At 54.2% G+C, this 26,919-nt stretch overlaps 1 protein-coding gene across 7 annotated transcripts in view; it reads left to right on the top strand.

Annotated features, from left to right (window-relative positions):
* ATP2A3 (ATPase sarcoplasmic/endoplasmic reticulum Ca2+ transporting 3) overlaps positions 1-23,013 on the top strand; it is a 34,492-nt gene extending 11,479 nt beyond the window's left edge. For 3 of the 7 annotated variants that reach the window (XM_040455603.1, XM_040455607.1, XM_040455606.1), the window contains 18 exons: positions 579-683; positions 872-1,010; positions 1,302-1,382; positions 1,474-1,559; positions 3,140-3,604; positions 5,384-5,472; positions 5,648-5,750; positions 7,015-7,146; positions 7,540-7,665; positions 8,857-9,075; positions 9,191-9,526; positions 11,303-11,523; positions 12,443-12,645; positions 13,236-13,321; positions 17,202-17,335; positions 17,756-17,873; positions 18,379-18,496; positions 21,512-23,013. In XM_040455603.1, coding sequence (XP_040311537.1) covers positions 579-683; positions 872-1,010; positions 1,302-1,382; positions 1,474-1,559; positions 3,140-3,604; positions 5,384-5,472; positions 5,648-5,750; positions 7,015-7,146; positions 7,540-7,665; positions 8,857-9,075; positions 9,191-9,526; positions 11,303-11,523; positions 12,443-12,645; positions 13,236-13,321; positions 17,202-17,335; positions 17,756-17,873; positions 18,379-18,496; positions 21,512-21,531 — 2,781 coding nt within the window. In that variant the 3' untranslated portion in view covers positions 21,532-23,013. Of the gene's footprint in view, positions 1-578; positions 684-871; positions 1,011-1,301; positions 1,383-1,473; positions 1,560-3,139; positions 3,605-5,383; positions 5,473-5,647; positions 5,751-7,014; positions 7,147-7,539; positions 7,666-8,856; positions 9,076-9,190; positions 9,527-11,302; positions 11,524-12,442; positions 12,646-13,235; positions 13,322-17,201; positions 17,336-17,755; positions 17,874-18,378; positions 18,497-18,847; positions 19,009-21,511 lie in introns of those variants that run through there. The other 4 variants (XM_040455604.1, XM_040455609.1, XM_040455605.1 and 1 more) reach the window with 4 other exon arrangements.
* The last annotated feature ends 3,906 nt before the right edge of the window (positions 23,014-26,919 follow it).

Genomic DNA, 26,919 nt, shown 5'->3' with positions numbered 1-26,919 from the left:
TCTACAGTACAGATGGACACACTGAGACCCGTGGAGGGGAGTAACAAGTACCCACTTGGGCCAAGAGGTGGGAATGGGACTTTAACCAGGTCTTTTGCCTCCAGGCCTGGACTCTGACTGAAATTATGCTTCTCTGGCCAGTGGACTTCAGGCATTAGTCCGCAATGGGATCAGCTGGGTTTGTTCAAACATAGACTGTTGGGGCCTCACCCCAGACTTTCTGACTCAGGAGAACTGAGATGGACCCTGAGAATTGCATTTCTAACAAGTTCCCAGATGCTGCTGCTGCCGCCAGTCTGGCATCACACTTGGAGAACCACAGCTGGGCATGCTGGCAGCTGTATAACCGCCCCTTGTCCTGAAAGTCGGCTGGGTGGGATGTGGGCCATGACAGTCACTCACTGCAAGAGCTGAATGTTCTAAGCCAGAGCCTCAGAGCAGCCCCCTCCGAGCCCAGGGCGCCCTGGGGGGGTCTCTCCCAAAGCAGGAGAGCAGACAGGAGATCCGGGGTGTGAAGGAAACGGTGAGCAGACCCTGGCGCACATCGTAGTCCCAGCTCGCCAACTCTCACTCCATAGGTCCTGGCCTGGTTTGAGGAGGGCGAGGAGACCACAACAGCCTTCGTGGAGCCTCTGGTCATCATGCTGATCCTCGTGGCCAATGCCATCGTGGGCGTATGGCAGGTGGGAGGTAGAGGTGGGCTGGACCCTGGGGTGTCCCAGCTGCTGGATGTGACCGCCACTTGGTGTTAGAGTCCCGCTGCAGGTCCTTCTGCTTCTAGCTGTATCCCAGGCCCCAAGGGTGTCATTACAAGGGGTCAGCCAGCTAGGGCCAATAGGGACAGACCACCTACCTGCCTCATATTCTGCAGGAACGCAATGCTGAGAGTGCCATTGAGGCCCTGAAAGAGTATGAGCCTGAGATGGGTAAGGTGATCCGCTCGGACCGCAAGGGCGTGCAGAGGGTCCGCGCCCGGGACATCGTCCCTGGAGACATCGTGGAAGTAGCAGGTACACTGGGGGCCTCTTTTCATTATGTGATGCTGGCGAGCCCATCCCTCCCTTTGTCCCCATCTTTCTGGCTGTATACACAGAGCGGGGTGGCTGCTGGATCCCTCCAAAGCTTTTTGGCCAAAACCCCGCTGGACAGATATGGAGACTGTAGGCCAGGGAGCAGCACCTACCTCAGGGATCACAGCTCAGGCCCTTGCCTCTCAGCCCCAGTCTTGGTTCCTGGGAGCTCTCCTGGCTTTGCTAGGGGGTGGTGCCTAAAGCCACGCTCAGCCAACCCTCTCCCCACAGTGGGAGACAAAGTGCCCGCTGACCTCCGCCTCCTCGAGATCAAGTCCACCACTCTGAGAGTGGACCAGTCCATCCTGACAGGTGAGGCCTGGAGGCTGGGGCTGAGCAGGGGCTAGGTCAGGGGGTGGGGGGGTCTTCACATAAGGCTTCTCATTTCTGATTCCACAACCAGGTGAATCCGTGTCTGTGACCAAACACACAGATGCTATCCTGGATCCCAGAGCTGTGAACCAGGACAAGAAGAACATGCTATTCTCTGTAAGTCCCTGGGATGGCTGGACACTGCTAATAAAAACAGTAACATTTAGATGAATCAGTTAAGCCCTACAAAAAGAACTTCATCGATTATTGACAATATGTACAAATTTATGGTGTTAGTGATAGCTTCTGTTTACTGAAGGCTGTGTGCCTGGCACTATTCTAAGCCCTTTACGTGTATTTATTCCTCACACTGCTTTTGAAATGAGTACTCTTATTCTTCACGTTTTCCAGCAAGGAAACAGGCACAGAGAGGGTAAGTAAATTGCCCAAGGTCACACAGCCAGTGAATGGCAGAGCTGGGATGTGAACTCAGACGCTCGGCGTCCAGAGCTTTTCCTCCTACCTGCTAGGCTTTACCCTGCCTTAATCTATAGAGGGACAGAGCTAGCCTATAATTTCCCAGTGGAGACGCCTCTAGAGAGAAGATGGTTGCCAAAGTGGTGGAGTATGGCAGAAACAGTTCATATCTCAGATGGGAAAACTGACCCCCTAAGGCAAGATGCCAGGGCCCGGTGGTTCTTTTCAGGGAGAGTGGTGGGTTCAGCCATGGTGGGAATGATATGGCCCTGTGGCCTCAGAGGTACTTAACCAGCGAAGGTTACAGGCCGCCCAGAAACAGCCAGAAGCTGAACACAGAAGCCACGATAGGTCAGGCCATTTGGCCATGTCCCAGGGCACCAAGTTATAGGGCTAGGAGACTTCCCCAGAAGTGAACAGAAATGGAGAACACAACATTTGCTCCGAGTTCTTTTTAAGAACTGCCTGCCTAGATGCATGGAAGCCTTGGACAAGCTGCTTTGGGGTGGGGAGGGACTTGACAAGGCATGCTCCAGCATCAGCAGCTGTCACTAAGCAGCCTTCTGAGGTGCACGCTCTGGCTAACTGCAGGTCATTCCCTTAGCTGAGGGGCCTGCAAATTGTGTGGGCAGGGGGATGGGAGAGTAGAAACTGCAATGCTCAGGACAAGAGAAAAGAAACTGAGGTTGCCACTGGCACCTACCTTTTCTCCAGCCTCAGCCCAGGACACCTGTCTGAAGGTGTTTTTAGCCCCCTCAGAGAAGCTCCTTTGTGGGACCATTTTATCAAAGAGGACACAGAGGCTCAAGGCTAGCTAGCCTTTACATCAGGACTTAAGGATTTTACCAGGGCCCTGGGAGTGGATGGACGTAAACTTGTTTTCTGGATTCTTCAGTAAATATTTACAGATTATTTACCTAGGATCAGTCAGCTTTGGCACTCCTACATGGCCACATTGGCTTTTTATGAATCACATTTTGGGGGATTGGTGTTGTGCTGTGCTGGTTGATCCTATCGTCAATATTGGCCTGGTGCTTCCCCATGCTAGTCACTGGGGACGTGGTGCTGAACCAAGCCCTTGCCTTCATAGAGCTGGCACTGTCATCAAGATGACAGCGATAGCTTGGTCCTACATAGCTGCATAATGCTGAGAGCACTAAGTGACACGGAGACAAAAAGCCTAGTAGGGGGATAAGCACCTTACGCCAGCCCGAAGGAGTCAGGGGTCCTCAGCCCTAACCAGGGTGCTAAGCAGCCCTTCTCACCTCTCCCTGGGCCAGGGTACCAACATCGCATCGGGCAAGGCACTGGGGGTGGCAGTGGCCACGGGCCTGCACACAGAGCTGGGTAAGATCCGGAGTCAGATGGCGGCAGTGGAGCCAGAGCGGACACCGCTGCAGCACAAGCTGGATGAGTTCGGGCGGCAGCTGTCCCGTGCCATCTCTGTGATCTGTGTGGCCGTGTGGGTCATCAACATCAGCCACTTCGCTGACCCAGCCCATGGTGGCTCCTGGCTTCGTGGTGCCGTCTACTACTTCAAGATTGCCGTGGCTCTGGCTGTGGCTGCCATCCCTGAGGGCCTCCCAGCTGTTATCACTACATGCCTGGCTCTGGGCACACGACGCATGGCACGCAAGAATGCCATTGTGCGGAGTCTGCCCTCTGTGGAGACGCTGGGCTGCACCTCGGTCATCTGCTCCGACAAGACAGGCACACTCACCACCAATCAGATGTCTGTCTGCCGGGTGAGTGGCTGCGGCCAGCTTGGGGCCCCACCGGTGTTGCCGTGTGGCGTTCAGCTGGTCGAATTCCCTCTTTGGGCCGCCCCTTGACTGCTCTTTGGCAGCGGCTGGAGGAGAGAGCCTGTGGGCTGCCCCATGGTGGGGAGCAGATCCAGGTTTTCCCGGGGCAGAGCAGCTAAGTCTGGCTGGACACGTGTCACTAGAGCCCACATGTCACTGTGGCAGGTCATTGCCTCTGAAGCTCAGTTTCTTCACCTGCAGTTTGGGTTTGCAAGCTTTGGTAGACAACCATAAAGGACACGGGAGGGGGTCAAGTGCAGCCTTGGCATCTGAGCCATGTTCTGTCCTGCTCCACTGTGACTCTGCAGTCAACGCCTGTCACCAGATATGTCAGCTCCAGTGACCTGGGAAGGGCCAGGGCAGGAATTATTCATTTCCTGGCACTCAGTCCCAGATCCTGGGCCTGCTGCCTGCATGCTCCAGGGATTCTGGCTGAGACTCCATGGGGCAGAGGGGTGGGTGGGGTAATGGTGCAGGTTGGGGGTTTCCCACCCCTCTCAGATTCTCCCATCCCCCTTCTCTCACCTCTGCTCCATAACCTGCCCACTGGGAAACTCAGGCTCTGTATCCGAGAACTTGAAGCCCGTCACAGGTTGTCACAGGGGAAGGGGCACCAGCAAGCTTTATATCCTGAGGCCCCTGACCTTTAAAATCTCTAGTAGGACCTCATTTGAACAGAGGGTTCCTTAACTGAAATAAAGATTTGAAAAACACACTATGGGGAAGTTGTAGAGGCCGTGCATGCTGGACAGGGGGCTGAGAAACGACTTCTCAAGAGTTATGCTGGCTGGAGGGCTGCCCCCTAGGAGCAGGGAGGAGAGCTCAAAGGAAGGGGCATTTATTTTTTTAAATTTTTTTTCAACGTTTTTATTTATTTTTGGGACAGAGAGAGACAGAGCATGAACGGGGGAGGGGCAGAGAGAGAGGGAGACACAGCATCGGAAACAGGCTCCAGGCTCTGAGCCCTCAGCCCAGAGCCCGACGCGGGGCTCGAACTCACGGACCGCGAGATCGTGACCTGGCTGAAGTCGGACGCTTAACCGACTGCGCCACCCAGGCGCCCCGGAAGGGGCATTTAGTGAGCACCTCCTGGGTGCTGAGCTGGCCATTGGCTTGGGAATGTAAGGCAAAGCAGTTTCCAGAAAGCAAGAGCTCTCCCTGGCAGAGCTGGCTGGCAGACAAGAAAATGGGCTGCCCGGGGAGGGGTGAACCCCCTGTCCCTGAAGTGCACAGGTAGGGGCTGGGTGACCCGGCAGGCCTAAGAGCACACTCTCTGGGAACACCTTTGGGCAGGAGGGTCTCTGCCTCCGAGCAGGCTGTGGGTTTCCTCCCTTGGAGACCAGGAACTCCTCCTTTCAAAGGGAAGAGAGGGGCAGCTCTAGTGTGACCCCACTCTCTTCTCATGTTACCGGTGGAGAAACTAATGCTCAGGTTCTCAGCCAGGAATCGCATAACAAAATGGGCAAGGACCCAGGCTTTCTGCCGCTCCTTCCAGAACATTGAAGAACCAGCCATAAACCCGTCAGGGGTCCAGAGCAGAGGCCCTGCCTCAGCCTGAACCCTACCCTTAACGCTGTATCTCTCAGACCTTGGCAAGAGGGAAGGCCAGTGGCTTTTCTGGGGGCCCAGAGAACCCCACCCTGTTATCAGGCTTTATTCAGGCCGGTTGCCCAAGGAGGAGAGAGGTGAGGGCTTGCCTGAGCATGCTTCTACGCTCCCCAGATGTTCGTGGTAGCCGAAGCTGAAGCAAGCTCCTGCCGTTTGCACGAGTTCACCATCTCCGGCACCACTTACGCCCCGGAGGGCGAAGTGTGAGTGCTGGGCGAGGGAGAGCGGGTGGGCGTGGTTTCCTGGTGAGCTGGGCTACACCGGACAGACGGCTCCGAGAGTCGTCAGTGGGCGAGGCTTCCTGGGGGCGGGATCAAGAAGCTGTGCGCCTCCCAGGGGCCGGGCCAAATGCCCCGGTACTGAGACCCAGCCCCACAGGAGGCAGGCGGAGCAGCTCGTGCGCTGTGGGCAGTTCGATGGGCTGGTGGAGCTGGCGACAATCTGTGCCCTGTGCAACGACTCAGCGCTGGACTACAATGAGGTGGGCCCCAGCTCCCTTTCGTGACCTCCCTAGTATCCAGGTGCCCAGGACAGACGCTTCTCTGAGTCTCAGAACTCCCAGGATTGGTAGTCCCTTACCCTTTGGAGTACCACACCCCAGGGGCACTGCCACCCCTGCACAATCCCCCACTGCCATTCCTTCCTCAGACTGGCTTTAGAACCAGTGCCCTAAGTGCCTTAGGGCTCTTGGACTGTGGGGGACTGTAATGTAAGGGACTGTAGTGCCAGGGTGCCTAGAGGAAGAAATAAGGGGAGCAGGGCTAGGGAGGGTGTTTAAAGTAGAAGGCACAGCCCGAAAAAGGCCCATAGGTCCTAACAGCCTGATGTGATGTAGGCATTGAGTGCCCTTGACTGCAGCTGGAGCAGTAGAATGGAACATGCAGGAAGACACTCCTACCTGAGGGAAGGACTTGACCACACCGAGTCAGGTCCCATAACAAGCTGAGGACAATAGTGAGCCACCAAAGGGTTTTGAGCAGGAGAGTGATAATGGTCAGATCTGCATTTACGAAAGATCAGGCTTCTATGTGAAGGATGGAACAGATAGGGCAAGACTGGATTCAGGAAGTCCTGTGTGGTCCTCCAGGTTGGAGAGTTGCTGGCCGGGGCTTCAGGGAAAGGGGAGAAGGCATAGGTTGGAGAGAGAATTAGGAACGAAACTCCTGGGACTTGGTGACTGGTTAGGTGAAAGAGTCGGAGGATAGCTCCTGGTTGGTGTCCGGGCTGGGACTGTCACTGGAATGGCAAATACAGGGGGAAGGGGAGGTGGCCTGAGGGTCAGTAAGGAACCAAGTCCAACAGGCAGCTTGGAGTTCAGGGGAAAGGTCACTGCCAGGCTGGGCACTGGAAGTCAAGCACATGAAAGGTGGGGGGAGCAGGGAGCGTAGGAGGCCTCAGGGAGAGAAGATGGGAGGGGAGAAGCAGGGACCGGACGGCAGGGTTTAGAAAGAGGAATCTGGGGAAGGAGGCTGGGAAGGAGCATGCGGAGCATGAGGTAGACGGCCGGGAGAACACATGTTCACTGATGTCAGGGAAGGGTCAGAAGGGAAGGGAAGCATCAGTGTCGGATGCTACCCAGACCTCATGTCAGCTGGGCTGGGAAGGGTCCAGAGGCCTGATGCAAAGGAGGTTTAAGGTAACTGGCCAAGGGAGCTCTAAGGGTCAGGGAGTGAGTGGGAGGTGAGGCTTGGGGGTCCACTGGAGGCTTTCCTGCTCTTCACGCCCTGTACTCTGGGCCCCACCAGGCTAAGGGCGTATATGAGAAGGTGGGAGAGGCCACGGAGACAGCCCTGACTTGCCTGGTGGAGAAAATGAACGTGTTTGACACCAACCTCCAGGCCCTGTCCCGAGTGGAACGAGCCAGTGCCTGCAATGCGGTGAGTAGAGTGAGAGCTCTGGCCACAGGCCTCATAGCGGGGGCTTCTGGGCGTCTAGAGAAGGGAGAGAGGAAGGCGAAATCATGGGAGGCTTCTGGGAGGGGGAGGGACGTCAGACACTAGTAAGACTTGGCTAGGAAGAAAAGACAGGAAAAGACTGAGTGTGGGCGAGGATTCAGAGTTGGGAAGTACACAGCATGGTCAGGAAGTGGCAACCTTTTGGCATTTCTCAGGCTGGAGAGGGAGATGGGGGCTTCCAATGCCAGGCTCAGAGGAGGATAGGCACCATCCCACAGGGAGCAGGAGGCTCTTCGTAGGATCGGGCAGCTGGAAAGAAAGCAGTGAGACTTGCTGGCTCTGCCTCTCACATCCTGACCCTCCTGGGCCCCGTAGGTCATCAAGCAGCTGATGCGGAAGGAGTTTACTTTGGAGTTCTCCCGGGACCGGAAGTCCATGTCAGTGTACTGCACGCCCACTCGCCCTGGCCTGGCAGCCCAGGGCAGCAAGATGTTTGTGAAGGTGGGGCCTGCCTAACTGGCCTAGGGCCGCTGCCCATGTGGAGTCCCTGGGAGATCCGATCTCCAGTGTTCTAAAGAGCCAGTGACTGCAGCTGTGGGAGACCAAGGGAGCTGTGAGGCCCACGGTCAAAGCAGCGGATCCAGAACGAGGGTGGTCAGCCTGCCGTGGGGCACTGGGAGCAGGATCTGGTCTTGGTGGAGATAAAGCCGGGGCTAGGCACCAAGGCCTGCCCCTCACCATGGTCCCAGCCCTGGGCTGAGAGGCACTGCCTCACCACATGACCTTGGGGTCACCTTTGCTCTTCCATGGGCCTCAGTCTCCCCATCCAAATGGCAGGATCAAGCTGGAAGGTCTCGGAAGCCTTTCACCTCTGATGAGGGGCATTGAGGTAGTTGGTGCCCATCTTTGGTGCTTCATGTTTTGGCAACTGAGTCCTAGAGAGGGAAGTCTCCCATCCAGACTTCTGCCCATAGCACTGTTACTGTCACTGCTTTTCAACCTGAAGTAGGAATCACAGCCCTAACTTCATGCTGAAGTGGAAGTTTTAACTTCTTTTGAAATGAAAAGGCTTCTGTATTGGGATCTCAGGCTACTTTGAAAACTTAGCCACTTTGAAAACTCTCCTCTCTTTTGGGGAGAGGGAGAAGGCATGACGAAGGGCTCAGAAGCTATTCCCAGGCCCGGGGTGAGACCCAAGGTGAGACCCCAAGGCTACTGAGGAGCCTGTCACTCCGTCACATTTTCCCAGGGCCACACCCACCACCCCTCAGCATGGCTGTGTCTCTGGTCCCCAGGCAGGGCTCAGTCTGCTTCCCGTTGCTGAACCCCCCTACAGAATTGGGATCCTGGTAGCACCAGGTTGGCAGGGAAACAGGGCATGTAGGAGGACTGCCAATCCTATTCCCACCCCCTGCCCCAGATGCTGTAGCAGACCTTCTCAGCTCTGGATTGGTGGGGGGAGGGGGCCTCCCCACGGGCAGCCACTACCCCCCATTCCTTTTGGGTTTTTCCCAGTGGGGCCCCCTTGGTTTCCACTCTGAGCTTCCAGAGAATGGATTCTGGTCCATGCCTTGCTGTGTGTCCCCTTGGATGCCCTTTTCCCATTTCTGGGCCTCAACTTCCTCTGTTGGGCAAGAGGGAAAGGAGGGGTCCTAACTGACAGAGTTACCTCTCCCCTGCCCCGTGACGCAGGGGGCTCCTGAGAGCGTGATCGAGCGCTGCAGCTCAGTCCGAGTGGGAAGCCGCACAGTACCCCTGAACGCCACCTCCAGGGAGCAGATCCTCGCCAAGATCCGGGATTGGGGCTCCGGCTCAGACACACTGCGTTGCCTGGCACTGGCCACTCGGGATGCACCCCCAAGGAAGGAGGACATGCAGCTGGATGACTGCGGCAAATTTGCGCAGTACGAGGTGCGTGCCAGGGCAGGGCCCAGGGTTGGGAGCCACGTGTCTCCCTGCCAGGGCCGGGCAGGTAGCAGCTTGAGCGTGGGCCCAGGCCCCACTTGCATCTGCGCCCTCCCTACAGATGGACCTGACTTTTGTGGGCTGCGTGGGCATGCTGGACCCTCCAAGGCCCGAGGTGGCTGCTTGCATCGCACGCTGCCACCAGGCCGGCATCCGTGTGGTCATGATCACAGGGGACAACAAAGGCACAGCTGTGGCCATCTGCCGCCGGCTTGGCATCTTCAAGGACACAGAGGATGTGGTGGGCAAGGCCTACACGGGTCGTGAATTCGATGACCTCAGCCCTGAGCAGCAACGCCAGGCCTGCCGCACAGCGTGCTGCTTCGCCCGTGTGGAACCTGCACACAAGTCCCGAATTGTAGAGAACCTACAGTCCTTCAATGAGATCACCGCCATGGTGAGGCCACAAGATGGGAGCCTAGTGGAGGTGGTGAGGAGTTGGGAGGGGGAGGAGGGTCACTGACCGTAGAGCTTGGAAAGAGCAACCCGTACAACATCTGCCCCTGCTTCATTCTTATTTTTTCGGCATTTTATTACAAAAAGTCTCAAGCACAAAAAGAAATTAAAATAGTTTTTCAGTAAACATCTATAATATCCACAATCTACATTCTACAAGTAACGTTCTGTTATATTTGCTTTGCACATACCTATCCATCTATCCATCCTTAATCCAGCTTTTCTTAAGTAAATTTCAAAGTAAATTGCAGGCATCAGTACACTTCACCCTCACATAATTTAGAATGCATACTCTATCTAGAGAGCAGCATTTCTTTGTGGTTCTATTTTTTTTCCTTTTTGAGGTAAAACTAACATGCAATGAAATGCACAAGTCTTAAAGCATAGCATTCACTTGACATGTTTTGATAAATGCAGACACACCTTTGGGTGTCATCCAAGCTCTTATCAAGATAAGGAATATTACCATGGAGACATGAAGTTCCCTCATGCAGCTTCCCCATCAGGACCCTCTCCCACGACAGGCCATTTTTCCACCATAGATTGTCTGTCCTAGATTTTCACGTGAATGGAATCATATAGTATGTATTCTTGTGTGTGGCTTCTTTGTTTTGAAATTTATCCACGTGGCTTTGGGTATCAGTAGATGATTGCTTTTTTTTTTTTTTTTTTTTTAGCATTGAGTAGCGTTCCACTGTGACTCAGTTTACTTATCTATTCACCTTTCAATGGACATTTTGTTTGGGCCCAGTTTTTGTTTTGTCTTATTCTTGATTACTAACCTATTCATCAACACTCAGCTGACTCTTGAACCCAGTCTCACCCCTGACCTGGCCTCTGTTGACCTCCAGCCCCCAGTTCTTTACTTTAATGCTGACCTGTGATCCAGTCTTGACCTTGATACTGAGCTGGGCACCAATCTTGACTTGACCATAATTATAATCTGGTTCTTGACTTTATTTTGACCTTCATATTGACTTGGTCCCTGACCTTGAACTTGACCATCTTAATCTGATTTTTACTTTGGGTCAGCCCTAAATGGGCTGCAGTCTTGACCTGCACCCTCACCTGATCCTTGACATTGACCTTGACCTCCAACCCAATACTTTTTGTAGACCTCAACTTTATGTGGCCTCTAATCTTCACCTTGACTGCAATTCCAACCTTGTCTGTGACATCACTCCTGATGTGGGCCGTAACCTTGATTTGACCTTTGGCTTGACCTTTGCCTTAGTCTAGTTTTTAATTTTGAGTCTGAGTCCAGTGTTGACCCTGACCTTCACCTTGGCTCCAGCCTTTACCTTAACTATAACACCCACCTGATCCTTTGCCTGGGCCACAACCTTGACCTCATCCCTGACTTAACCTTAACTTTGCCCTTAACCTCAGCTTTGTATTTTATACCACATCCAACCTGAATTTCATCTCTATCCTCACCAGTGACCCACTGTCATCCCCAACTCCACCCTCACCATCTTCTCTGACCTTAGAATTGACCTTCTCTTCAAATTTGTCCTTGTCTGCAATGCTTGGCTTCCCCCTCAGCCTCATACCCCAGCCCAATCTCTGAGCTCATTCTCAACCTCACCATTTGTTTTGTTCAGCTGTCTGCTTCCTTGGGGACATCCCCTGAGCTTAGGGATAGGCTTAGTTGAGAGGAGTCAAGGAGGTAGAAGAGAAGTTTCTCAGGCATGGTCCTACCTACCTTGGCCCCTAGACTGGAGACGGGGTGAATGATGCCCCGGCTCTGAAGAAAGCAGAGATTGGCATTGCCATGGGCTCCGGCACAGCTGTGGCCAAGTCGGCAGCTGAGATGGTGCTGTCAGATGACAACTTTGCCTCAATTGTGGCTGCAGTGGAGGAGGGCCGGGCCATCTACAACAACATGAAGCAATTCATCCGCTACCTCATCTCCTCCAATGTCGGCGAGGTTGTCTGGTAAGGCCCTGCATTTCCTGTTCCCAGCCCTCTGGACCAGCTCTAGGTCACTAAGGGAAATGCCTCTTCCTCAGATGGGGCTGCAGGGATAGAGGAACACATGCCCTGCCCTGGAGGCGGCGTTCTAGGACCTCATCTCAAGGAGGGCAGGGCCTCGTCATTCTTCCAGAGGCCTTGGTGCATCCCGGCCCCCAAGGAGATACCTAAAAAGTCCCTGTCATCCCTCTAGCCATAATCCCCACATTCACAGTTGCCAAGATGGGAGAACTAGCGCTGCTCTGGGGCAGTAACATGTTCACGTGTGTGTGTGAGTGTGTGCACACAGGTGTGTGCCAACATGGCGTGTGTACCCGAATGAAAGGTGTGGGTAGCCATGTGCATGTGTGCTCTTGTGCATCTTGAGGCATAAGCAGAAGCACGGAGGATTTGTGCCAGCATCTAATTTGTACACATTTAGGTTCACGTGTGAGAGATGCCTGTGGGGGATGGTGAGCACATGTTTGCTTGGACACATGTGACTTCTGTCACCTCGGCTTGTCCGGGCAAGCATGTAGGTGTTTGCTTGTGTTTGTGCGATTGTATGGCCTGTGCTGTATTTACTTCTGTCTGTGAACAAATTGTATGTGTTCAGGCATGCATTGTCCACATGTGTACATGCCCTAGAGAGGAGTTCTGGCCTAAACAGGAGAGGCCTAAAGAGCAGAATCATCCAGCCTCCAGAGCTGAGATTAGGAGGCACGAGTGGTCCAGTGTGAAGCAGAGCCGTGTATATGCAAGTCTCACTTGTGCACACACATAAGAACTAGAACAGTGAGGTGGGGCTCCTGTGAAGACAGTAGGTGAGCTTCCCAGTCTAGAGTGTGAGGAGGAGCTGGGCTCTCCAGTTGCTGGGCCCTAGAGCCTCTGACCCTGGTTCCAGCATCTTCCTCACGGCAATTCTGGGCCTGCCGGAAGCCCTGATCCCTGTGCAGCTGCTCTGGGTGAACCTGGTGACAGATGGCTTACCTGCCACAGCCCTGGGTTTCAACCCACCAGACCTGGACATCATGGAGAAGCTGCCCCGGAACCCTCGTGAGGCCCTCATCAGTGGCTGGCTCTTTTTTCGATATCTGGCTATTGGAGGTGAGTGGGGCCCCAGCCCTCAGTGGGGTTTCAGGAGCTTCCTGAGAGCTTCTATCAGGGATCCTTGCAAACTGCAGACAGTATGACTCAGCCTGGCATAGGCCAAAGGAAGCTGTGTGGGCTCATCTAATGGAAAATACTGGAGCATTCCTCAGGCATGGCTGGATCCAGGCCTCAGTATCACTGGCCTATTTTGGCTCTGCCTCAGCTCCATTCTCGGACAGGTGCTCCTTGAGATGGAAAGATGGCTGCTGCAGCTGTAGCCCTCATGTTTACTCTCTTACAACCCCCAATTCAGCAGAAGAGAGAGTGTCCGTCAGTAATATGATCAAAGTCTCAGGCCTGTTCTTGGCCCACATTGGGCCACCTGCTTATCTCCTAGCCAGTCACCGTGGCCAGGGGTGTGGCAGATGTTGATTGCCAATCAGGGCCCACCACTGTCACTAAGGGTAGGTGCTATAAACCACATGGCTCAGAGAGGGAGAGGGCGGTTCCCTGACAGAAACTCAGGGCATTTTTAGGAAGGGGAAATGGATGCCAGAAAACCACAGCTCTCCACTATAGCCAGCTTCCTCCTGCCCTCCTTGCAGTGTACGTAGGCCTGGCCACGGTGGCTGCCGCCACCTGGTGGTTCCTATATGATGCCGAGGGACCTCACGTCACCTTCTACCAGCTGGTAAGCAAGGATGGCCAGGGACTCTGTTGGGGTTATTTCTGAGGTAGAACTCACTGCCGAAGTTGTTGGAGCTCCAGGGGAAAGGGATCTGGAACTCCACGGTTAGCCAATGGCTGTCCCTCCCTACCCCCATACACTTACATAGACATCCACCATCTAAGGAGCCAAGCTCAGAAGCCACTGGAAACCTAGAGATAGCAGCCCAGCCCCAGAGCCAGAGAAGTGGTTACTGCTTCTCCCAGTCATTTGGTTAGGGGGCTGCCACGGGGCATAAATGCCCAGAAGTATCTTGCCTTTATCGGGGAACCCCCAAAACATTGAGGGTTCAGAGATATGTAGAACTTCAGGTGGAGGGTCAATAAGGAGATTAAGAGGGGCACCTGGGTGGCTCAGTTGGTTAAGTGTCCGACTTTGGCTCAGGTCATGATCTCACGGTTCGTGAGTTCAGGCCCTGCGTTGGGCTCTGTGCTAACAGCTCAGAGATTGGAGCCTGCTTTGGATTCTATGTCTCCCCCTTCACTGCCCCTCCCCCACTCACGCGCTCTCTCTGTCTCTCTCTCTTTCTCTTTCTTCAGAAATAAATATACATTAAATTTTTTTTTTAAATAAGGAGATTAAGAATGGAGGGAAGAATCTGCCAGGCTCTCCCTCCCCACCCCACCCCTGTAACAACATGCTTCTCAAGAGAGGGATCCACTGACCTCTCGAAGTCACCTAGCTGGTACATGCCCACCACAGGGCTGGCTTAGCTCGGCACAGCTCTGAACTGAGCAAGCAAGGAGACCCCTCAGCTCTGTCTGTCAATCTGACCCTCTGTCTGGGCATCTCCTTTGCTTGAAAGAACCTTGGCAGTGAATCTGGCAATGTCAGTTTTGGAATTCTCACGTAAAGCTGAGAGCTGCAGGGATTTGGGATCTTTTTCCTCTGAGAGTGTTTGTCTTCATTACCTTCTTGTAGATAGAAGAGCTCAAAAGAGGGACCTGACTCATTGCCCCATCCTGCCTGGGGAGGCTCTGTGATGATTTCAGGCATTCTCGCAGTGTTCGTATCTAGGTACAGTCAGCTCAGGGACGCTTTTCTTGTACCCACCAGCCCTGAAGCTCATGGGCTCTCCTTTCTTGCAGCAGTGCAGAGCATAGGCCCATGCCCTCATCCCAAAAGGCTCGTGCCCCCGAACCCTTGGCAGAAGGCTCGGGCCAGCCTCAGGCACCTCTGCTCATTTAGCTCCTGTGGGAGCAGCAAGATGCAGAGCAAGGGCGTGCTCACCATCCCGCTGCTGCCTTCTTCCAGCATTGTCTCAGTTAACCTCCTTTATCTATAGATCTCAAATCTCCCAGGATCCCCCTCTCCCCCGCCACTGCGCTGTCTCAATGTTTCTTCTGAGCCCAGTCCCAAAATTCCAGCTGGATACCTCCCCTGGGATGTCCCACAGGCCCATTGTATTCACTAAGTCCAAGATCAGATCTATCACCTTTCCCCAGATAATCCCTTTCCTTCATCCCCATCTCAGTTCTACTGCCTCCCTGGTCACCCATGCCAGCCGGACAGCTGGGGGTCGTGGTAGACACATACACCACGCCCACTACGAATTAGTCACCAGTCCCCTTGGTGCCAACTTCCCAACTGTCCTCAGGTCATTCCATTTCTCATTCATCCATCTGGTTAAGAAATGGCTATTAAGCACCAACTGTATGCTAGGCACAAATTAGTAGTGACCAAGCAGGCAAAGTCTCTGGAAAGAGCTGGGAAGAGCATGGCAGTGGGCGTTCACATTTTAAGGTGAGAAGTGCTGCAGCAGAGAATGCAGGTGTCTCTGAGACTTGGAGGTGGTCAAAGGTTAGACCTAAGGTAGAACTTTCAGCTTCAGATGCTGGAATTTCAGCAGAACTGACTAGAGCCCTCTCCCCCTCCCCTGCCTGCTTGGTTCCTGAAGAAAGCTGTCAAAAATGCAGCGGTGACTAAGAGCACAGAGTATGGAGCCTGGATCCAGGCTGCCCGGGGTTCAAACCCTAGTGCCACCACACACCAGCTGTGTAACTCTGGACAGGCTACTTAACCTCTCTGTATTAGTTTCCTTATCTACAAAATGGATAATAATAGAACTGCCTCAGCCTCATAAGGCTATCAGGAGGATTAACTGAGTCAATGTTTGTAAAGTGCTTAGACCAACATCTGGCACATAGTAAGAGCTACGTACAGATGAACTAAGTTAATGAAACACAGAGGAGGCCTTGCAGCACAAGGTAAATAGGAAATAGCCAGAGAGGCAAAGGGAAGGAATAGGCAGAACAGTGGCTTCACCCAAAGAAACAGGCCCCCACCACCATAAGGCTCATGATGAAACTAGGAGACTGAAGTTTCAGCCCGATGTACCTTCTAATCAATTCAGGAGGCCACTCTATGACCCATGACCTGGGGCATAATGTACGCATGTGGCAGAGGCACACAAGTAAAACCCAGAAGGTTTAAACTGGACAGTGTATTTATCTATTGAAACCTCTTAGTGTGATCCTTTTTGTATTTTTTCCCTGTGCACATGCATAAGGATCTAGGCGTGCACATGCCTGAGTGGGAGGTGTGTATACGGCATTTGTATGTACATGTGTACACAGGCCATTGAGATCTGGAAAGGCGGGGGGGTGGGGGGGTGCTGACCACAGTGACACAGCAGGCAGGGGCATTTGGTCTTCTTGCTCTATGATCAGTGCCAAATAAAAACGTGCATTTGTCCCAAATACTGGAGCTCGATTTGGGGAGAAAATCCCACTGCTGGCTTAAATGAGATAAGAACCTCCATCTCTTTGTTAAAATAAGAAATCTGACCAAGCCTTAGTCTTTTGTAATTTTTTATCCTGCGTGAGGGAGAAAAGGAAAGTGCTAGCGGCCCCTTCTGGCTGAAAGTCACCTTACCCATATTTATGCAGTGTGGGAAAACAGGGATGTATTTACTGGACAGGAGCTCAGACAGCCGGTCATTTTACAGGCTTCTCTTTGAGGGTTATTTTCACAGCATGTGATTCCAGTTTCTAAACCTTTAGCTTAAAAGATCTCTGTGTTCAGAGGAGAGTCCAGAGAACAAATTTATATTGTTAGAGAACAGAGCTGTTTAGCAGTTACGAACATTCACACTCATCCCAGTAATGCAAAAGAGAACAAGCCAGAAGTTCTCATACATGGCCTCAGCTCAGCATCTTATCACAGAAGAATCTGCGAGCAAAGTTTATGAACAGGAAGAAAACTCTCCCCCGGGGACTGCAAGGGCAGGAGCCACTTCCCTTATCAAGCCCCGAGAGCTTCTTCTTAATTATGAAGAAGCTGTGTAGTAAGCCTGCACCTAGCAATTCATTAATCCATGTTGTAAGCAAAAGGCAAGTGTGGTAGAGCTCAATTTCAGTGGCAGAATTGGAGGGAAGTATGAGTGGAATCTTATTTAATGGTGATTGGGAGTACATGCAGCCTTTGTCTACCCACCAAAGGTGAATTCTATTCAAACAATTTGGCTGATTGGTTTTCATATGCATTTATTTATTCTGTGGTCTCAGGTAATCACCACTCTCAGTCCTGCATCCCCAGTATTCAGGGCTCCCCCAAGCACCTTCAGGGTAATGCCTGCATCCTCCCTCTGATCCCAGGGCCCTCTGCTGTCCTCCCCATCCTAATGCTAGCTTCTCCTTTCTCTGGAACAGTGTAGTCCCTCTGACCCCATCCTGGGTAGGCACCCCTCCTTGGGCCCACCCCATGGCAGCACCCTGCCCACTGGTTGTATTATGTCCTCAGATATAGGCTGAGGACGGAGTGAGGCTTCCCTCTTCCCCCACACTGGCCCCTCCCTGACCACTGTTCTCCCCAACCCCACCCAACCCCACCTTGGTGCCCTCAGAGGAACTTCCTGAAGTGCTCCGAGGACAACCCACTCTTTGCTGACATTGACTGCGAGGTCTTCGAGTCACGCTTCCCCACAACCATGGCCTTGTCTGTGCTGGTGACCATTGAAATGTGCAATGCCCTCAACAGGTGGGCTGGGCTGAGGGGCCCGGAGTGGGTTGAGGGATGGGGGGTGAGGCCTAAGTGTGGGGGCTGAGGATCAGAGGGGTCCAGAAGAGGGTTTTGAGGATGAGTGGGGCCAGAATTGAGATCTAGGGAACAATGAGGGCCAAGATTGGGGTCTAAAGAAACGGAGGGGCCAGGATTGGGTCTGAGGGACAGAGAAAGGAGGTTCAAGCTCTAAGGACAGGCTGCTGGGGGGCTGAGCAGACAACTGTGACACATCCCTCCCAGCTGCACTGGCCTCCCAGAAGCACTCCAGCCTACAGGCCCAATTAGGGAAATTCTGAGGCTCAGGCCACTCCCTGCACCTCCACGTGGGTGGATGGGTGCCCACCGCAGGGCCTGCTCCCATCCTGGCCCAAGATGAGTATCCTGTACCATTGGCAGCGTCTCGGAGAACCAGTCGCTGCTGCGGATGCCACCCTGGCTGAACCCTTGGCTGCTGGCAGCTGTGGCCATGTCCATGGCCCTGCACTTCCTCATCCTGCTGGTGCCACCCCTGCCCGTGAGTTTCTGCCCGACTCCAAACCCCTTCTGCAACAGGGTCCAAACCTTCCTTTAACATTTCTGGCCCTGGGTTGGTCACTGGGCCTCTGTGGACCCTTTTGCTATGGAAAGCCTGGAGGACTGGGAGTGGGGAGATCTGAAGGTGCTTGGTGCACACAGCCTGTGCTTCAGGAGCCCTCAGACTTGGGGAACAGAAGAGGTGGAGACCAGACTTCTTGTTCTGGGGAATTTCCCAAGGCTAGGGCAGGAGGAAACACTATGCTCTTCCCCAGTACAGAATGCCTCCCACTTCTCAACAGGACCAACAGGACTTGGTCCTTGGCTAAGGGCAGGGGAGGGCACTTCTGGCAGGGGAGACAGAGTGGACAAAGATCTGGAGGTGGGACCTCAAGGAGCATCTTGGAGTTGCTCATGTCGGGTCCATTGCAGCCCAGGTGTACGAAGCAGGTGGATCGCGGGGACATGAGAAGTCCTTCCCTTAACCAAACCTCCCCACTCCCCAGCTTATTTTCCAGGTGACCCCACTGAGTGGGCGCCAGTGGGTAGTGGTGCTCCAGATATCTCTGCCTGTCATCCTGCTTGATGAGGCCCTCAAGTACCTGTCCCGGAACCACGTGGATGGTGAGTAGGAAGCCCCAGACCCTCCCCACCCTGCTTGCCTCTAGCCTGTTTCCCTGCCCACTTCCCTGCCTGCCTCTGCTCCCAGGCGGCAACGGGCTGGTGCCAGCTTCAGCCTCCCTGTCTATACAGAGAAAGAAGTATTCTTGGATCACCAAGTAGAGGGCAAGAAGGGGCTCTGCTCTGGTGGCTACGACTCATGATACCTGCAGGGTCTTGTGCTACAAGGGCACAGCCAGCAGGATCACTACTCAGGGCCATGCTGCCTCCCTCTCCTCACTTGCCATCCACCCTGCATGGCCAGGCCCAGTGTGCCCTTCTCTGGGCCTTGGCCTCTGACTTCTCTGAACCCAGCCTGTCTTAATGCAGATATTCTCAGGGCAGTCTCCCAGGCATGGAGTGAGCAGCCACTGACCACCTCCAGGATCCCAGACCACACTGGATTGGCCTCTTTGGTGTTACCCTGTAGGAGGGTGGACGAGGGCGTTCTCTGTTTCTAAGCTCACTGCTCTGGGTCTGCCTTGATCCAGTAATAGAGGAAGAATGGCAGGGTCAGCATTGGAGGCAGTGTTTAGAGGAGGGGGCTGGGGCATGGCATCCATCTGCCAGCTTCCGCTGGTGGAGGAGCCTGAGAGAGTAGGTGATTCTAACCTCCCAAGGACAAGGGAGGCACCATCTTCTCACTCCAGAGCTGCCTAGAAATGGAAGAAGGCAGGGATGAGAAACTCCCTGTTCCTGGGAGTTTGAGCCAAGGCAGTAGCCCCGTGGCCAGATTGCTAGGGAGGGTCTGGATTAGTCCCAGCCATAGCCCAAGGCCTGCACTGGAGCAGCTGGGTCCTTGAGGGTCATCTCAGGCAGGAATGTGTCACGGCCCCAGGGGAGGGAGCCTGGAGTTGGGGGGAGGGCTATAAATAGATCACGTGCTTGTCATTCCATAGGGGCCAAGGCGATCAATCGGCTTCTGTCTCACACTGGCCAACCCTCCTAGACGCTGTAAACATTTTATCTTATTAAAGAGGCTAAAGCAAGTTGGCCTTCTTTCTCTGGAGAAGCTGGCCCACCACAGGTCTGTCCATAGTGTGACCAGACCATTTGGAGGTGGAAGTAGGTGCTCAGCCAAAGCAAGGCCTTGTTGGGACCCACGGGTGAGGTAGCGGGAGCCAGACAAGGCATTGTGCCCCCAGTACGGTTCTTTCTGACCCACCCACCGTGGACACTCCTAGGGAGCTGAAGAAGGAGAAATAGGACTGTCACCTAAAACTCCACCCTTGGGGGCCCAGGGCTTCTCCATTTCTGGCTGAAGCACAGAGGCCTTGATCACGCTAACTCACCTGGGAAGTCAGGCCTCATTGGCAGCTGGGGCAGTTTCTCTGTCTTCCCTGAGAGCCTTCCCTAGCAGCCATATCTGCTAAGGAGTTCAGCACATTTTCTTGAGAAAACTTAGAAGTGAGAAAATTTCTCAGCCAATGGGGAAAAGCCTGTGTTCGGCACCGGCTGGCACATGGTAGAAGCTTCCTGGCCTGAGAGGAGGGAAGGCCCCTAACAGGACAGGGCAGGTTGGAAGGGCTAGGCAAGAAGCAATCCCTGCTGGCTAAGGGTTGCAGATGGTTTCCAGAGGAGACAAGATCTAAGCAGAGGTTCAAATGGGGAGGATGGAACTTGGGGGTGAAAGGGCTGGGCTAGCATGGCTTGGCGTCTCTAGTGGGGCTGGGGCTCAGAGTGCAGGGTAGAGAAGTGAGGCTACAGTGTGGAAAGGGCCTCGAGTGCCAAGGTAAGGACCCTGGGCGTTATCCTCATGGCAGTGTGAGCCACAGAAGGGTAGAAGCATGGAAGGGACTGGGGTAACCATGGAGGACAGATGGGAGGATCAAAGCCGGGAGGCTGATGAGCTGTGTTGAGCTGGTCTAGGGGGAGACACTGAGTCCCAGCCCAGGGCGAACTGGTCCTGGGCAACACCTCCACCTCCACCATTAACCTGAGATGTTGACTATGGTTCTGGTGAGGCTTGGCTTGAAAGGGCGGTACCCTGCTGTAGGGAGTGGCTATGGGGCCCACGGGAAAGACTCAGGCTGGGCACCTGCAGCCACATCTGGGAGGTGGCCTGGTGTGTGCCTGCCACGAGTCCAGACAGCTCTGCCCTGTGTGGCTGCAGAGTCCCTTGGGCCTCCTAAAGCCGGATGGGGCGGGGGTGAGAGAGGGGACCCTGTTACATTCCCAGCCAGCCTGGTGGCCTTTTAGGGAAGTTTTACTGAGGCCTGATACTTATAAGCTTCCCTATGATTTATGAGGGATGTGTCCTGGGGAGAATTGCAGATGCCGGGTCATCCGTAGGGGGTAGGCGAGGCGGGGGTGGTCCTCTTGCCCCATCTCTTGGCCATACCTAGGTGTGACTGAGCAGCTGTCAGGCAGAAGCCAAAGGGCCAGACCGAGGGGAAGGGAGGCCTAGAGGAGCTGATCTGGGAGAGTCCAGAATGCGAGGGGGGCTTGCACTTTATTCTGAAGGCAATGGAGAGCCATCAAAGGGGATGACAGGCTGGATTTGTAATGTGATGCCAGGGGCAGGAGGGTGATGGTGAGGTAAGATGGGGGCTAAGAGCAGGGCTGAGAGGAGTTGAGGCATGGGGCAGCAGGAGGAAGAGAACTCGAGAGACGTCGGTGGTAAACTCAGCAAGCCTGAGTCTATGGGATGAACAAAGAGTTAATGCCACCAGTTTCTGGATGTCGTCATGCTAGGTATGGTTCCCCAAACTGAAAACTGAGAGGAAAATATGCCCTGGAGGTGTTGATAGAACATGTAGAGTGAAGGAGGCCCAGGGGGCATCAGGGAAATGTGCCCGGGCAGCAGCTGGATATGTGGAGCTGCATCAGAAGACTCAGTGGAACTGGGTCCCCTGACTGATACCGTGGGAGAATGCAGCTGTCCCGAGAGAAATGGAGGGTGGGAGGGGCCAGACAGAACCAGTCTGGCTCTGTACCGTCACACGTACATCTCAGCATACTCTTGGGTCTTTCTTCCAGAAGAAAAGGACAAGAAGTGAGTGCTGGGAACAGAGTGGAGTCTCCAGTGCGTACCTCAGCCTGATGATGCCCAAGCGTTCACTCCTACTCCCCACACTGCCGTCACGCTCACCGCTTGCTCACTGGGCCCTGCCGAGGGTCTCTGTCCTTGCTTCCATATGCATGGGGGCTGTGCAACTCATGCCTCTGGGACTCTCCTGGGAAGTTCACCCCTGACGTTCCGGCTCCAGAGCAGCAGCCTAGGAGGGGCCTGCCCAGAAGCCAGAGCTGGAAGCAGATCCAGACATGCAGAGGCCTCTACCCCCAAATCTATGAGCACATTCTGGAGCAGGCACCCCCTTGCTTGGAGGCTGGGCATTTTACTTGGTCACTGGTGCTTCTGTACTGATGGAGGACTCCTGGAGTTCCTGCTAGCTCTGACCTCTCACTTAGTGCCTGGTCTGGGGCCTGGTCAGCGGGACGGGGGGCGGTGAAGGGGAGGACATCTGGGCCCAGCTGTGCACAGTGAGGGCAGACAACCCCCCTCCACTCTGCTCTTTTCCCACAAAGTTGGCACGTGAGGGTTTGAGCCTCTTACTGTTTATATGTGCAGGGGGTTGAAGGGTCAGTGGGAGGGAGATGGTAGTAGCGGGGGGGGGGGGGGAGGGGGTAGCTGGGTAAGGATCCCCTTCCCAGGAGACAGCTGGCTTGGCTGCCTCAGTTCTGGACACTCCCAGACTGAGATTTCCCTGTCCTAAGCAAATGAGACATGCCAAGTCTCGTTGCTGTCCAGTCTGCCGAGCAGAGGCTGGATTTGCCCTCCATGTCCCTGGTGCCTAAGGCCCCAGACATCCTTGGGTACCTGATCACTGTGCCCTCTCAGCTCAACCCTGTGTGCACCATCCCACAGTCTGCATGGCTGGGTGATTCTGAGTCGTCTAGACTCTTGGCCTCACTCTTCACCTCCAACCCCACATATCCGTGAGCTGAAAGGATGTTACTAAGAATGGCTAGTTACCCAACAGCACTTACTCTCCCTCCCTCATTGCTGGAAGAATGTGTGTCCATTGTGGATCATGTTGGATGATGGGAAAAGAGCGTTTGATGGACATAAATGTTCTTTTAATTCGGCTCTTGCCCCTCTGGCCAAAATTAGGCATGGAAGAAAACAGTGGGTCAATGTACATCCTCACCCCTCCTGGAGAGTACACCAAGTGATTCTTTTATGTGTAAATCAAGACTCACATCCCCGTCCTGGTCCCCAGAATCAAAAAGCCCCCTTAGCCTGCCTTGCAGACAAATGCGCTCCAGGCTCTGTGGCCTCTTACCACACCTTTCTTCCCTCCCCTCTCTCAGTCAGGCGGGGCTCCCCTGGGCACTAGCCCACAGAGATTCTCTGCTTCTGTCCTGCTGAAGGGAAGGGAGATCTTGAGGTGGGGGATGGTGGGAGGGCCCCGAACCCACCTGTTGACGTGAAGTTGGTAGAGAAATAAAGGTTGAGTGCCGGGGGCAATGGAGGGTCATCACCATCTGTTTTCCTAACGAGTGGCTCCACCATCTGCCCATGTGTCTACCTGAGCTGTCACCAGCTATACCCACCTCACCTCTGGGAACAAGAGTCGAGGTCTGGGGTTCCCACACTGCCAGCCAGGGATTGCCCTCTTCCTCTGAGATAAGGCACTGACTTCCCCAGCCACTCCCAAATGGCAGAGACACAAGTCTGCTCCTCACAGGGACAGCACTTGATAGTTGGTGCATGTGTTCAAACCCCCTGCACACGTTAAGACTCACATGTCATCAGTGAGGAAACAGGCTGGGAGGGGTTTACGACTTGGTCTGGGGCAGGGCTAGGCCTGGAACCTAAATGTCAGGGGCCTCCAGCCCTGACTATTCATTCTGTGGGTCCTGAATCTCTCCCTGAGGTTTCTCGCTCTGCCTCCTTGCCCTCCTTGAACCCCAAGGATGCCTTCAATTTCTGACCCTTCCAAGTCCAGCTCAAAGGCACCTCTCCATGGCTTCCTTCAGCTCACGTTGTCCAAGACCCTTTGAGAGGCTGCTTGATATGAACTCCTGACTCACCCAGGTGACCCTGCCCTCTGGGAGCAGGGGCTCTGCAAAAGGAATAGCTGTGCATCCCCATCTCCCTGATTTTCTTCCTCTGTAGGGAAGATTCATTCATGAAGTTTCTGTATCTAATCCTTTGCCCAGCTGCCCTGGGAAGGGAAATCAGGCCCTGCCCACAGAGCCAGAGACAGGACTGACTTTGGAATTTGCGAGCTGAGTACAAAATGAAAATGCGGAGCCCTTTGTTTAAAAAGTGAGAGTTTCATAACAGTGACAGCAGAGCATTAAAACCAAGACCGGGGCCTTTCTGAGCATGGGGTCCAGTGCACCTTCGTAGAGCACACATCCATGAAGCCAGCCATGACTGGAAGAGACAGAACTCGCCCTTAGGAGCTCCTAGACTTTATGTGGGGGGAAGGGCAAGATTCGGCACACGGCTCACAGCTGGAGCCAAGGATGGGCAGGATGCTTCCTTCTGCGTGGTCCATCACTAGGACCTCTCAGATCCCCAAACCTCTGCATACTCTGCATCTCCCTCGGTGCCCAGCCAGCTCCTAGAGATGGGCCAAGCCAGGGGTTAGGGCTCCATTTTACAGATAAAAGATCCCCAAGACTCTGAGAGCCTGACTATGTAGCTGATTTCCTCATGATGTATAGGCAGAGCGTGGAGCTAAGACGGGCTTGGGGGGCTTGCTTAGGAGACAGGGCAGCTCCAGGACTTCCATCAGCTGCTGGAGGTCATGGGCAGGCCGGCTTCACCTCTGCCCCCACCCAAGCCTGCACAAACCCAGCCTTGCCAGCCCACAGCATGGAGCCTGGCAGGTCAGGATGGAGCAGCCAAGGTAAACAGAGGTTTCCTACCTCACAGCCACTCACCCAAGAGGGAGTTCTGGGGCAAGCCCCGGCTCACTTTGCACTGGCTCAGGGATGGCAGCTGCCAAAATGTCCGTGGCCTTGTCCTGCCCCCTCCGTTGGCCCATGTTGTGCTCCCCATGCCTCCCATGCTACACCCCTCACAGGGGTAGGAGAGACCTCGTTGGGGCCGCACCGGGAGAAATGGAGGTGCAAAATCAGAAAATGACCTAACGTCCACACAAAGAACTGAACTCAACTGTCTGTGGCAGCTTTACTCATCACAGCCCCAAACCGAACACAACCCAAATGACCATCAACGGGGGAAGGACAACAAGCTGTGGTATGTCCATACGACAGAATACTTCTCAGTGAAAAAAAGGAGCAAGCTATTGATATATGCCACAGCATGGATGAAGCTTAAAACCCTTGCGCTGAGTGAAAGAAGCTCATGCTGTGCAATTCCACCTCCATGAAATTCTAGAAAAAGCAAAACAAATCTAGTGACAAAACAGATCAGTAATTGGCTGGGGGTTGGGGAGAGATTGACAGCAAAAGAACAGGAGGGAACATTCTAAGGTGACAGATGACGGGTGGGGGTGGGGGTTACATGCATTTGTCAAAACTCATCAAACTCTGTGCCTAAAATGGGTACATTTTATTGTATGTCAGTTACTCCTCAATACAGTTGGATTTAGAAGAAAAGATGGAGGTAGGAGCCCGAGGAGGTGGGTGGGCACGTGGCTGCCTTGTGGGTGTAAAAGTTTCAGCAACATCAGGAGGCAAGGAGACAAGCCTCCCAAGGAGCGCTCAGTGTTTAGGGGGCAGGGACCTAGGTCGGCCCAAGGAGTCCCCATATTCCAGGGGCAGGAAGTGGATGGGGACCAAGAGGAAATGACTCAAAAGGATGGAGGAGAACCAGGGGGTTGTGATGCCTCAGATGCTGGGGAGAAGGGGCTCCGGCCAGGTCATGGCCCACAGCTGGGGAGGTTAGAAGAGGCCAGAGAAGCAGTGCAAGGTCTGGGAGAGGCCAACCATGAGGACCCCTGCTGTGGCCTCCCCATAAATGCCTGCCCCTGCAACCTCCCCTTGACAGTGTCTGTACACTGGCCCAGGGCCCTGTTCTGGCCATCACCTAAGGAGTCGAGTGGCGTTGAGCGAGCCCTGGGACACCGACGGGCCCGGTGTGGGGGACTGGCCTGAACTCTTCAAGCAGAGGTGTTATCCCTGCAACTCTGGGACCCTGAATGGCTAAGGAGACCATTGGAATCTGCGCTGACCCCCTTGAGGGCCTGGGCTGGCCTCCAGGACGGACACAGGCCCCCTCTACACTCCATAGAGCGGCTAAATTTAGCCAGGCAGAGGAGGCTGTCCTGGGGCTGAGGGCTTGGCAGCACTGCTTTGTCTCCCTACAAGGTCTGGCCCAATACCAGAGCCAGCCACTTGGCCTTTGGGCTTATAAGGTCTGGCAGCTCTCAAATACTGGAGTCTCGGGGTGGGCTCTGGGCCAAGCTCTCAGACTTTGGGGAGCCTCCTTTCCAGCCACTGGCCGCCATGGGAGCTACTTAGGCAAGGCACTCAATTTCTAGAGCCTCAGTTTCCTTATCTGTAAAATGGGGGTTTCGGTGCTTACATCACAGGGCTGTTTTAGATAAAATCTGTGGAGTGTGAAAGCACCACGTCCCCTGTAAACTCTGACCCCTGCCCTGCCCACCCCTGCTCCCCACGATGCCTGGAACAATCACAGATGTCTGTCCCTGGGGATGCTGGAGTGGGGGCAAGGGCGGGAAAACATAGTCCTGGATGGAAAGATGCATTTTAGAACCAGTGAAAGATGCATTGATCCTATCAGCTGCCTCTCTTACTCTGGCAAAGTTACTAGGAAAAAAGAGATCTGGGAAGAGAAACGCAATTGCTTTTACTTCTTTTTCTTTGGGGCGTGCTCTAGATATGAACACCTCAAGTGAAATAATCCTCCATGACAGTCTGTTTTCTGAATGTCAGGGTCAGAACTGAGGCTCTAACAGGGGCAGATGTGTGTGCTCCAAGCAAGGGTGTCTGAGTAGCTAAGGAGACCCATTGGAGCCTTGTGCCGAAACCCCTTGAGGGCCTGGGCTGGCCTCCAGGATGAGCAGAGGCCCCCTCTGCACCCCACCGGCCACTAAATTTAGCCGGGCAAAGGAAGCCATCTGTCCACTGGTCCATCTGTCTGTCAGCAAGGCTGGCTCCTTGGAACGGGGGAGAGGGGAGAAGAAGGAGGAGGAGGTGGAGGAGGTCACGGTGATGGTATCCAAAGGGCAGATACAGATTGGAGGATGACTGTCTGAATTCCTTTGCCGCCTCCTCCTCCCCTCACCTGAGTGCCGGCTGCCCTCCTTAATATCCAGGAATCATGGGAGGACAGGGACACAGAGATGGCTCAGGTAATGCCAGCATCCACCCCGGCTCTTCATCACAAGCAATTCATGTCCTGGGACCTGCTATTCCAAGAGCCACGGGATCAGCTGGAAAGA

Source organism: Herpailurus yagouaroundi, unplaced genomic scaffold (genome assembly GCF_014898765.1).
Source record: "Herpailurus yagouaroundi ecotype Mexico unplaced genomic scaffold, PumYag 215, whole genome shotgun sequence".
NCBI lineage: Eukaryota > Metazoa > Chordata > Mammalia > Carnivora > Felidae > Herpailurus > Herpailurus yagouaroundi.
Note: the sequence above shows the minus strand (reverse complement) of the source record. Positions and strands in the feature narration are given on the sequence as shown.